Source organism: Gavia stellata, chromosome 9, assembly GCF_030936135.1.
Source record: "Gavia stellata isolate bGavSte3 chromosome 9, bGavSte3.hap2, whole genome shotgun sequence".
Lineage (NCBI taxonomy): Eukaryota > Metazoa > Chordata > Aves > Gaviiformes > Gaviidae > Gavia > Gavia stellata.
Window position 1 is genome coordinate 26,941,053 of NC_082602.1, and position 11,250 is coordinate 26,952,302.

The following is an 11,250-nucleotide window of genomic DNA, read 5'->3' on the forward strand; positions in this document are numbered from 1 at the left end:
GACCGTCCGCCGGCCGCCCGCGGGGGACGGCGGGAGCGGTAGTCCGCCAGTGCAGCCCTCTTAGGGCACGTGCGCGGTAACGGCGCGGGGCATGCTGGGAATTGTAGTTTTAGAGGAGACTGGCGCCGCCACTCCGCATGCGCTGAGACTCAACCGGCTAGTAATTTTTAAAGCCTTCACCTTTCTTTTCTTACAGCTTTTTTTTTTTTTTTTTTAACACTCGTCGCTCCTCCAGCTAAGAATTAAGTGACTCGCTAATGAAGCACAGGCATTAATTTATCACGAAAGCGTGTCAATCACAATATACCAGTTTCATTCAAAACCAGGTTTTAATTCTGTGCTATCAACGAATCTGTATTTACCAAACACGAACAAAAGAAGCAATATTAGAAATACCTGGAAAACCAAGTGACCCAGCCGTAATTAATTTAATTCGGAGCAAGGCCCGTAAGGGCACACAGTCCCAAGGCCATCCCGGAGGGCACCGGTCGTGGCTTATTAACACCAAATCAATCAATTTCTGAACGAGGTTTCTCGCATACGCACACCGCAAGGACTGCCGAGCTCTGTGATTCATATTCGCACAGTCACTACGCAAAATTACACTTATTTAGCGCTCGGACGCCCACACCGCAGCAGCCGCCTCACCACCGCTCCTCCAGACTCTTGCCAACCCCGCTGCCATAAAGCGCTTCCGGCAACGTCGCAAAATGAAGCCGCGAGTGCCTAGGGAGGCAGCGGCAGAAGTACCCGTCCTTTGCCTTGACTGTCGCAAGAGCGTCCGCGCCTGGCGGCGGCTGCCCGCTGCCGGCGAATGGAGGGCGATGCAAGATGGCGGCACTACCTGAGGAGCCGGCGGAGGTGGCGGTGGTAAAGCCGGACCCTGAGGCGGGGACGCCGCCACAGCCCCCTGCTGCTCCTCCAGCCGCCGCCGCCGCTCCCGCCGCTCCCCCGGCCGCGGCGGCGGAGGGGGAGGCGGCGGGGAGCGGTGGGGAGGCGGCGCCCCCTAAGCCCGCGGCACCGGGCCCGGCCGCCTCCCCGGCGACGCTGGACCGGCAGACGCTCGTGGCCGTGCTGCAGTTCCTGCGGCGCAGCAACCTCCGCGAGTCCGAGGAGATCCTGCGCCGCGAAGCCCGCCTGCTTGGCGATGACCTCGGTGCTGCTGCCCTCAGCCCCGCCGGCGCCGGGCTTCTGGGAGCCCCGGGCGGCGATGCGGACTCCGCCGGCGGCGAGGCGCTACTCAGCCGGGTTACCGCCGCTGCCGCCATCGCGATAGGAGGCAGCGTCGCCACTGTCGCGTCTTCCAGCCCCGGGGTGGCGGCGGTCGCCGCCGTGCCGCCGGGAAAAGGTGGGGCCCGCGCGGGGGGGCCTTCTGGGGGGACCCCTGGGTGTGTCATTCCCCCCTATTACTCGGGAAGCGATCGGGATCTCCTGGGGGTGCCCCCCCTAGAGCAAGGGACCAAGGATAGGGTAGCTGTCCTATTTGCAGGGAGCACTGTCAAAGGGAGAGGTGCTTCCCCTTGTCTTTGCGTCCTATCTCGGCTAACAGCGTAGCAGAAGGCTGAAGGTTTCCTTTGTGGTTAGAGGTGATGGTCCAAGATGTGGCCGCAGGGATGAGAACGGAGGCCTGATTTACAGGCTGTATTTTGGGGAAAGAGCCATAGCATACTTGTAGAGGAGACTTTATACATTTCTGGATCAAGCTGCTGGGTACTTGAGATGTCCTTTGGATAATTCAAGTCTAAGTATTTTTAATCAAGATGTTTTGTGGGGCAGCTTTACTACAGAATAGTGTAATGAAATTTCAGGAACTGGTATGTCTGAGTTCCAGTGAATGTACAGTATAAAGTCAGCTTGTACCTGCTATCACCTGATACGATTGCTTTTATACACAAGACAAAACAATGGAAATGTTTAATGACTGCTATGTAGAACAGAGCTTTAGGAGTGTTAGCAAGTTACAAAGTCATTGCCCTGTAATGGTTGTATAGCGGTCTTGGTGAATTGTTCACCTGATGAACTTAATTTGCTTGTTTACTGGAAGCAAAATAATTGTAGTGGGTATATCTTACAGGCTTAGAAAGATTCTGCCCCTTATTTGAGCGTTTGTAGCCTTAGCAGTAAAGTTCACTTGTTTTGGTGATGTTAGTGGGTTCTTCCTTTACAATCCTAGCTGAATTAGGCACTGTGTTCAATATGTTATAGGCAACTGTTGACAGGGAAAGTGCAAAAAATGGCTGAAGGTGCTAGGAGAATTGGCTGCTGGACTATAATGTGCTACCATCCTTTCACTTTTATCATTTAAACTTAGTACTGAACGAGCGCAAGACTTAGTGTCATGTTTTGCTCAGAGTGCCTCACCTTGCCAGGGGAATTGTAAGCCACTGATTATTTGCTAGGTCTTTCAGGCTGTCTTACAAGGTTTTGTTATATGCTAATGCTTTTGCAGTTGGAGGAGGCGTTGTTGTGGAAGATCAGCCAGATGTGAGTGCGGTATTGTCTGCCTACAATCAACAGGGGGACCCGACACTGTACGAGGAATACTACAGTGGATTAAAACACTTCATTGAGTGTTCCCTGGACTGTCATCGAGCGGAATTGTCTCAGCTGTTTTATCCTCTCTTTGTGCACATGTACTTGGAATTGGTCTACAATCAACATGAGAGTGAAGCAAAGTCTTTTTTTGAAAGGTAGTTTATTCTCATTTGTGCATTTGCATTATTTTGTGTTTGCTACTTTGATTAAATCTGTAAGCTATAGTAGTATAGGTTTTTATATATATATGTGTGTATGTATTATTTTTCTTCTCTAATGTTGAAGAGATTTGGGATCTGAAGTAATGGTGCCATGGATTATGGTAACTGTTCTTAAAACCTTTTCCATTCTCCTGTGTTAGAAAGATGTGCAAACTACATGCTTTTGAACTATCCACGGGCAGATTTTGAACCATCTTTATGGTGAGCTGATGGGCTCCTTGCTGCAAAAGTATCAATGAAGAGATGCTGCTTCTTTAGGGAAAGATTATGGGGTCATTTTTTAGCACTGGAAAATGGCACTGAGATGCCAAAGTGATGCATGCGATAAATATTTGCTAATGTCATAGCATGTATATTGAAATTCTTCAAATGAGATTAAATGAATTAATTTATGGCTAATTATAATTTTCTGTGCTCTTATTATGTTTCACTTCTTTATCACTTGAGACGAAAATTAATTTGTTTTCTGGATTCAGACGAATTATGAGATATTTCAATCCAAAAGGATAACTTTGTCTCTCTCCGATACGGTCAGTTAAAATGGTTCTGTAAATAGTTAAAATGTTCCTTGTCACAACTATTTTATAACATGGTTTGAGTAAAAACGGAAAGCTCTAGACATATGTTAGCTATTATATAATGCAAGTGGAGAGCGAGAAACATATTCACTGTGAAATGTGCATATTCATGTAATGAATCAGATATAAATACATCCAAGTAGTCTTGTGTAATAAAAAATGCCCTGTACTTTATGATACCACAAATTAGAGTTTCATTTCTGTAAATAAACGTGTTAGTATAACTATTTACTTCAGGCAAGAACCCTTTGGGTGTGTGAAATTCTGTGAGGTTCCATTTGTGTGTTCTTTTCATCTCGGTTTTTAACTGTTGAATACTCTTACTGTATACAGTAAGTGACTGGTGTATCTTCCCCAGTATGAAATTTATTTCACCAGAAAAATAGTCCTGTATGTAGTCAGTGGCTTCCAAAAGGTCCTTGCATATATGTTTCTTGTTAAAGTAGTGTAAATAAGTGTGCACTTAGGAGATAATGTTTTTGTAATCAATCTTTTATCATATCTTAAATTGTTTCAATAGATTTCATGGGGATCAGGAGTGCTATTACCAGGATGACCTGCGTGTATTATCTAGCTTAACCAAAAAAGAACATATGAAAGGTAACGAGACCATGCTGGATTTCCGAACAAGCAAGTTTGTGCTGCGTATTTCCCGTGACTCTTACCAACTCTTGAAGAGGCATCTTCAGGAAAAGCAGAACAATCAGATCTGGAACATTGTTCAGGAACATCTTTACATTGATATCTTTGATGGAATGCCTCGCAGTAAACAACAGATAGATGCTATGGTCGGAAGCTTGGCTGGGGAGGCAAAAAGAGAGGCTAATAAAGCAAAGGTAGGAGGGAAAGATTGTTGCACTTTTATAATTGAACAATTGTCCCTAGTTTTTCAGGGAGATGCCTTAGTATGGACTGACAGTTGTCACTTGAGATCTTAAAAGACAGCATGAATAGAACTAAGGAAGAGAACTGTATAAATAGTTGTTGCAGGACTAGAGAGATCAAGATGTGTCACTGGCTGGTAGAAAAAACTATTGAACCCCTTTGAGAGACAACCTTGTATTCAGCCCACTGAATTAAACTTAAACTAACTCCTGAATTACTCTGTGGTTTTAAAATGGAAACCTGACTATTTGGCTTCCTCTTTTGTACAACAGATGTAATTCTTACTGCTAGTTGTTACTGCAAGAGCTGTTTGTGTAGATCTTGACAGTGTGGTACCACAGTACTATACAGATAAATTACGTAAGCTGTAGGGATTCTGCTTTAAGGAAGTGCTAAGAGGTGGTGGGAGAACTTAACAGTTGTGCAGATCAGTTGCTGAGTAAAACCGTGGAATGTGTACTACATTTGTTATGGGCTAAGCAGTGATGTATGCAGTAATATTAAATATAGCAGTTTTAAAGGGGCAACTCTATTGCTTGGACTATTACATTGAAAAGCTTCCATGAAAAAAATCAGTTTTCAGTAAGAGTGGCAGTTACTGTTGTCTCATGCATGTTTTATCGGCCTGCAGGTTTTCTTTGGCTTATTGAAAGAACCAGAGTTTGATGTGCCTTTGGATGATGAAGATGAAGAAGGAGAAAATGAGGAAGGAAAGCCAAAGAAGAAAAAACCTAAAAAAGATAGTGTAGGGTCAAAAAGTAAAAAACAAGATCCTAATGCTCCTCCCCAAAACAGGTACCAAGGGAACGATGTCTAGAGAAGTCTTGTTAAATCCAGTCTTGTCATGCCAAATCTGCATCACTGTTCACATGACATTGTTAGCTCTTTGGTCATTTCAGCTGTACACAGCTTTAGCCATAAGACTTCTAAGGGAGGTAATGGAAAGCTTAGCCTATAACCCTCTGTCTTTGCCCTTCAAGTCAATCTAGATTTCCCTTGATAAAATTTTACTCAGTTACCTACTAATCTTTTCAGGTCATACTCAGTTATTTATCTTGTTCCACTGCTTGTCTGAAATTATTAAAGCTACTGGCTCTTTTTCTCATCAGTTAATCTTTTACATAGTCTTTAATTTTTTTTCTAATTCTTTTTTTGTATTTGAATATTGAGGTATAGGGTTGCATGCGAAGATTTTGCTTTCTTTGTTTAGATTAACAATATGGAAGGTGCTTTTAGTTTGTAAAAATGTGCCCTTCTTGTAGAATTCCTCTGCCTGAACTGAAAGACTCTGACAAGCTGGATAAAGTAATGAATATGAAGGAAGCTGCAAGGCGTGTGCGTCTTGGCCCAGAGTGCCTGCCCTCCATCTGTTTCTACACGTTCCTTAATGCTTACCAGGTTGGTAAAAGAAGAGTTTGGGTAATATGGAAAAGGGAATAAAAATTATAAACATCACTCTTAATAAAGAAGACTGAACAGAGTTGGCAGGGGTTGTTGGGGTATTTGGAAGTGTGTTCTACAGAATACAGTAGATGTTTTGCACCAAAATACTGGAAAACAGTACTCTTCTGTCACTATTGACTGTGCTTCATTCATATAGCTTTGTTTTTAATGGTGCAAGAATTTATGTGTGTTTATGTCTATCCTATAATAATTCTCTCTTGTTTTTGTAAGTAAGCTAATTTTCTTATTAGTACTTAGGATTTCAGAACATTTGAAATGCATCATGAAAGATACAAACAGTATAAATGGATACTTTGTGTGTAGGGTCTGACTGCAGTGGATATTACAGATGACTCTAGCATGATTGTAGGAGGCTTTGCTGACTCTACTGTCAGAGTGTGGTCTGTGACTCCGAAAAAGCTACGTAGTGTGAAAACAGCAGCAGGTAATTAAGACAATAACACTTAATATGAAGATGCATTACTTGTGACAGCTGTGTTTTGCGTGAACAGAGAAATATGTCTGTGGCGGGAGAATTGTCTTCAGCAGTTATATTGTTTCTTCAAAGTAAAAGCATCTGTGCACAGATGTATGATTGCATCTTATATACTATTATTAGAAACATTTTTAAAGGAATGAGAAATCTGGTTGTGTACACCTGCTGTGAGGTAGTCAGTGCACAGAGCTTGGAACTAGCCATAATTAGCATGGAACTAGCTGTCTTGCTTCTTAACTGGATGGTAACTACAGGGTGTAATAGACAGTTGGGTTTAGGTGATCTAGGTGAGAGACTAGAGGTACCCTGGGGGAAATTATAGGAGGGAGCTCTGAGAAGGATGGAGGAGAATGTCCTGTAGCTCAACACCTATGCAAATTCATGGAAACCAGGCTTTTAATTCTGCTGTTTACGTAACAATGTGTTGCGGTTGAAGCTAGATACCACGCAAATATTTCTTAATCTTGATGTTTAACTGAGATGTGGTCATGATATTCAGCAAACAGTAGCCTACAGACTAAAAGTTATTTTAAGTTGTGTGTAGCGTGCAGCTGTCCAAACACATCTGTAAAGCATGTTTGTGGCGTATTAACTTTCTGGGAAAAGTTCTGTCAAGAAGATGTTGTTGTGTTTGGAGGCTGAACAATATATGTATGAAAAATAACATATGTCAGGATTAATTCATTTTAGCTCAGTGAAGAATTAAGAAAGAGTGATTATTTATGTAAAGCATTACTTTCACCTTTTACAATGGTAAAAAATATTTTAAATGCCATTGTATATTTCAGATTTACCAATTCCCAGGTACTTTGTCATGTTCACATCATACTTGCCTCTTTTGGAGAGAATATTATTTGTTTTCCTGTTCGTGGCATTTATCTTTGAACTTCTGACAGTTATTATGATACATGAACTTTGAAATATTGCAGACCTCAGTCTCATTGACAAAGAATCAGATGATGTCTTGGAGAGGATCATGGATGAGAAAACAGCAAGTGAGTTGAAGATTTTATATGGACACAGTGGACCTGTCTATGGCACCAGCTTCAGTCCTGATAGGTAAAATAAGTTTCCAAGCTAACTAGTTTGCTTGTTTTGAGTTTTAATTGTATGCTACTGAATGTAAACATGTTCTTAATGCAGCTTTTTCCAGAAGGTTAAAGTAAATTTTGTTTATGTAGCTTATAAGAAACTGTGTGTGAATGTAAGTGCTCGTTATGCTCAGGGTGTTGGGCAGTGTCGGCTATTACTGAAATCAGTGGGAGCTGAGGATGCCAGCACCTTTTCTGATGTTCAGGACTTAGATGGCAAAATAGGTCACCTTTGTTGCAAACTGTAGTTTAAAATGGGGTTTAACTAAATTGTAGAGAGGAAAAATACTGCAGCATTGCTTTCATTTACAGTATTGCAAAACATAAAACCAGACTGAGTAGCATATTGTTGCACTTCTTCAAGTTTCTCGTATTCTACTGAGACTTTCTTTTCAAAATGTATGGAATAGTATCTTTAAAATAAGAGATTTAAAACCATTATGTAATTATGAGAGTCCGGACAGTAGAAAGGAGGTTGAAAGTTTTGCTTTTGCATATGTCTAGTCAGGAAACAACCATCACAGAAACACAGCTGAGAAGTAAACTTTGTGTGGAACATGAATATAGAGTCTATAATTATGAATTGAGAATGTGAACATGATATGAATTCTCATTCAGGGAATCCTGAAGTTTTGTTTAGAGTTTTGTTAAAAGATTTTTTTGTAAAGCAACATAGCATAGCATTTTACTAGTCATTTTTTCATATAACTGGAATTCCTGAGTAAAGACCAGCTCTGTGGTATTTTTTTTTTTTTCCTCCCCTCAATATTGCTGTAAGTGTCATCAGAATTAGTCATCAACATCCAATCGTCTCTCCCTTTTGCATAAGTGCCTAAGACTGGATTCTGCTTGAATTGGTTATTGTTGCTTACCCCACCAAAATGCTGATTTGTATGTGACGTGATAAACAGATGCTGTTCAGTGGACAGTTTTTCTTATCATAGACATCTCACAGCGTTTATGTAATGGTTATACAGTCTTGTGTGTATGTTTGGTATGTAATATGCTATACTTTCTCCTGTGACAGGAACTATCTGTTGTCCTGTTCTGAGGATGGCACTGTCAGATTGTGGAGTCTCCAAACATTCACATGTTTGGTGGGATATAAAGGACACAACTATCCAGTATGGGATACACAGTTCTCTCCTTACGGTTATTATTTTGTGTCAGGGGGACACGACAGAGTGGCTCGGTAAGAAACCGGATAGGTTTTTTACTTGTCTGGGTCAGTTTGTGATGGATTAACCGTAAAAGTGATTAGCTGATACACTCTACCCCCTATTACTGTAAATAAATTTTATTTCATGGCTATTAAAATACTGAACAAATGTTTTAATGTAGCTTTTTTTTTTTTCTTTTCAACACACATCGGATTATCTGATGACTAAAGAGATGGTGTCTTCTTACATGACCATATGATTAGAAGTATTCTTTTCCAGTAGTTTAACAACTTGACAGAATATTCTTTATTTCTCCCTTCTGAAAAGTATACTTTTCCAAAACAGACCCTGCTAATTCAATAAACTGACCAGTAAGAAACCACTGCATAATTACTTCCTTTTATTCCTCGTTGTGCAACAGATACTGAACTTCATTAGGGTTCTTTATTAATAAAAGCTTTTCTTTGCAGTCTGTGGGCAACAGATCACTACCAGCCTTTACGGATATTTGCTGGCCATCTTGCTGATGTGACATGTACCCGATTTCATCCAAACTCCAACTATATTGCCACGGGCTCGGCAGACAGGACTATACGGCTCTGGGATGTTTTGAATGGGAATTGTGTAAGAATATTCACTGGACATAAGGTAAATGCATATCACTCAGTGTGAAAGTGATTTTATTTCTGTGATGAGATTCTGAAAAGTGGTGTTCAGAACGAATATGGGTCAACTGACTGAATGTGAGTAGACTTAATTAACTTGTTTGGTCCCCCCCAAATGTCTGTTTTAGGGACCAATTCATTCACTGGCATTTTCTCCTAATGGACGATTCCTGGCTACTGGAGCAACAGATGGAAGAGTTCTGCTGTGGGATATTGGACATGGCTTGATGGTTGGAGAACTGAAAGGGCACACTGACACTATCTATGCGCTCAGATTCAGTAGAGATGGGGAGATTTTAGCATCAGGTAAAATTCACTGGAAACAGTAACGTTTCTGTTTGTGTTCCTAAGTCTGAAGAGGAATGATATAATTGGTTCCTTAAATTGAGGAAGAAAGAGTAGAATCACTTGCTTAGCAAAAGCAGCAACTTAAAACTGCTGGTACAAGGCGAGTACTTCATTGGACTGTGAAGTATGACCCTTCACTCTTCCAGGAACTGAAGGAAAGGTGTTATGCAGTTAGGCGATAGTGAAGGTTGGGATCTGTGTACAGTGTTGGGGGCAGAATCTGAAGTTAGAAATAACTCTAGGGCAGACAAGAAGTGGCTGGACTAGAGAGGCGCAGGATACTGGAATAGGAGTGGGACATGCAGCAGGACTAAAAAGGAGAGAGAGGAAGGGATAGAAAGAAAGATGAGTTTATTCACACCCTTACTATTTCTTCATGGTAGATTTTTGATATAGAAACGTGCGTGTTATATTAACAATCAGATTCAAGAGTAGCACAACTTGTGAAGCCTGCTTGTTTTTCCTGCCTGTCCACATGGATTCTCTGGTGTCTAATATACCAGAGCTCCTCTGCCAGTTTTCCCTTCATGGAGGCACAAAGTTTTGTCTGAACTGTTTTCTTAAAACGTATAGGAATTCAATGAATTTGAAACTTGTTCTGTTCTGTCAACTGGCTGAAATTAGCCAACAAGTTCATGATACTTACAGAAGAAACGATGGACAGGCACTATAATTACATCAGGGTAATTTCCTCATGAAACCAGGCTAGGAATATTCTAGACTTTTTTAGTAGTATGATGTTCCTAAATGCAGTGCAGGGAGAATCCTTGCTGAGCCACTGCTTCAGGAGTGAAAGTTAACAGACAGGGTACAGGTTTGATCCAGCCTGCTTAGTGGTTACTTCAATTGATCTACCAATGCTCCAGTGAAAGCACAGGCCACTGAGCCTGCAAAATTCTGCTTTCTTCCCTGTATTAAACACTTAGAATCATTTCCTGAAATTGGCATCTAGCCCACAGAATGGTCCTGCTTTTTCAGTGCTAGGTGATATAATCCAAACGCAAGTGTTTAGGAGAGTAGTTTGTGCTTTATCAACAGGGCATTCAGGTTAGATTACAGGAAAGCTGAAATCCTGGTAACTTTTATGTATGCATTCAGTATGTCAGAGGCTTGTTAAAGTCTGTTTCCTTGTGGTACGAGGGCATAAGTCTACAGTTATGAGCAAACCTGCTTTTTGAGCTTTAATTTCTGCTAACTTGCTCCCAAGTAACTTTTTTTGTATACCTTTTTTATTAATAAAATACTTTAAACTGTTGTTCTTTTTTCTTTTTAGGTTCAATGGATAACACAGTTCGTCTGTGGGATGCTGTGAAGGCATTTGAAGATTTAGAAACTGATGATTTTACTACAGCCACTGGACATATAAACTTGCCTGAAAACTCACAGGACTTGCTACTAGGTACATACATGACCAAATCAACCCCGGTTGTACACCTCCATTTTACACGCAGAAACTTGCTGCTGGCTGCGGGAGCCTACAGTTCACAGTAAATTGGGAGGCTGTAAGACGACTGTGCCAAGTCATTGCAGTAGTGACCTCAGGATGTGAGATGAGGAGGAATGTCTTGTACAGGTGGACCCCACTAGTCTGTTGCAGGAAAAAAGAAACTATGTAAACTAATGCAGTGTTTCTCAGTTCTGCTATTTCATATTTATCCACAGTTTGAAAATGCTGGAGATTGACAAGACATCGTGGCTGTAAAAGAAGGAATTGTTCATGGTGCTTTTGATAAAAAAAAAAAAAAAAAAATGTATATATATGTATATGAAAATGTCTGTCTCCTCTCAGAGATGGTATTGAGCTCTGCCGAAACTTGTGGAAAGTTAA

General features: G+C 41.2%; 1 protein-coding gene across 1 annotated transcript; it reads left to right on the forward strand.

Annotated features, from left to right (window-relative positions):
- Positions 1 to 831: 831 nt before the first annotated feature.
- TAF5 (TATA-box binding protein associated factor 5) lies at positions 832 to 11,041 on the forward strand. The gene is made up of 11 exons (XM_009812188.2): positions 832 to 1,348; positions 2,450 to 2,690; positions 3,855 to 4,170; positions 4,851 to 5,014; positions 5,482 to 5,617; positions 5,987 to 6,107; positions 7,088 to 7,217; positions 8,277 to 8,441; positions 8,880 to 9,057; positions 9,203 to 9,380; positions 10,696 to 11,041. The coding sequence occupies exons 1-11, from the start codon at positions 832 to 834 to the stop codon at positions 10,911 to 10,913; spliced, it is 2,364 nt and encodes a 787-aa protein (XP_009810490.2). The 3' UTR covers positions 10,914 to 11,041.
- The last annotated feature ends 209 nt before the right edge of the window (positions 11,042 to 11,250 follow it).

Bases quoted from the DNA above. Each gene is read 5' to 3' on its own strand.
- TAF5 (XM_009812188.2), top strand. From the start codon at position 832: ATGGCGGCACTACCTGAGGAGCCGGCGGAGGTGGCGGTGGTAAAGCCG. The intron at 6,108-7,087 runs GTAATTAAGACA...GAAATATTGCAG, and splicing joins TAGTGTGAAAACAGCAGCAG to ACCTCAGTCTCATTGACAAA. The intron at 7,218-8,276 runs GTAAAATAAGTT...CTCCTGTGACAG, and splicing joins ACCAGCTTCAGTCCTGATAG to GAACTATCTGTTGTCCTGTT.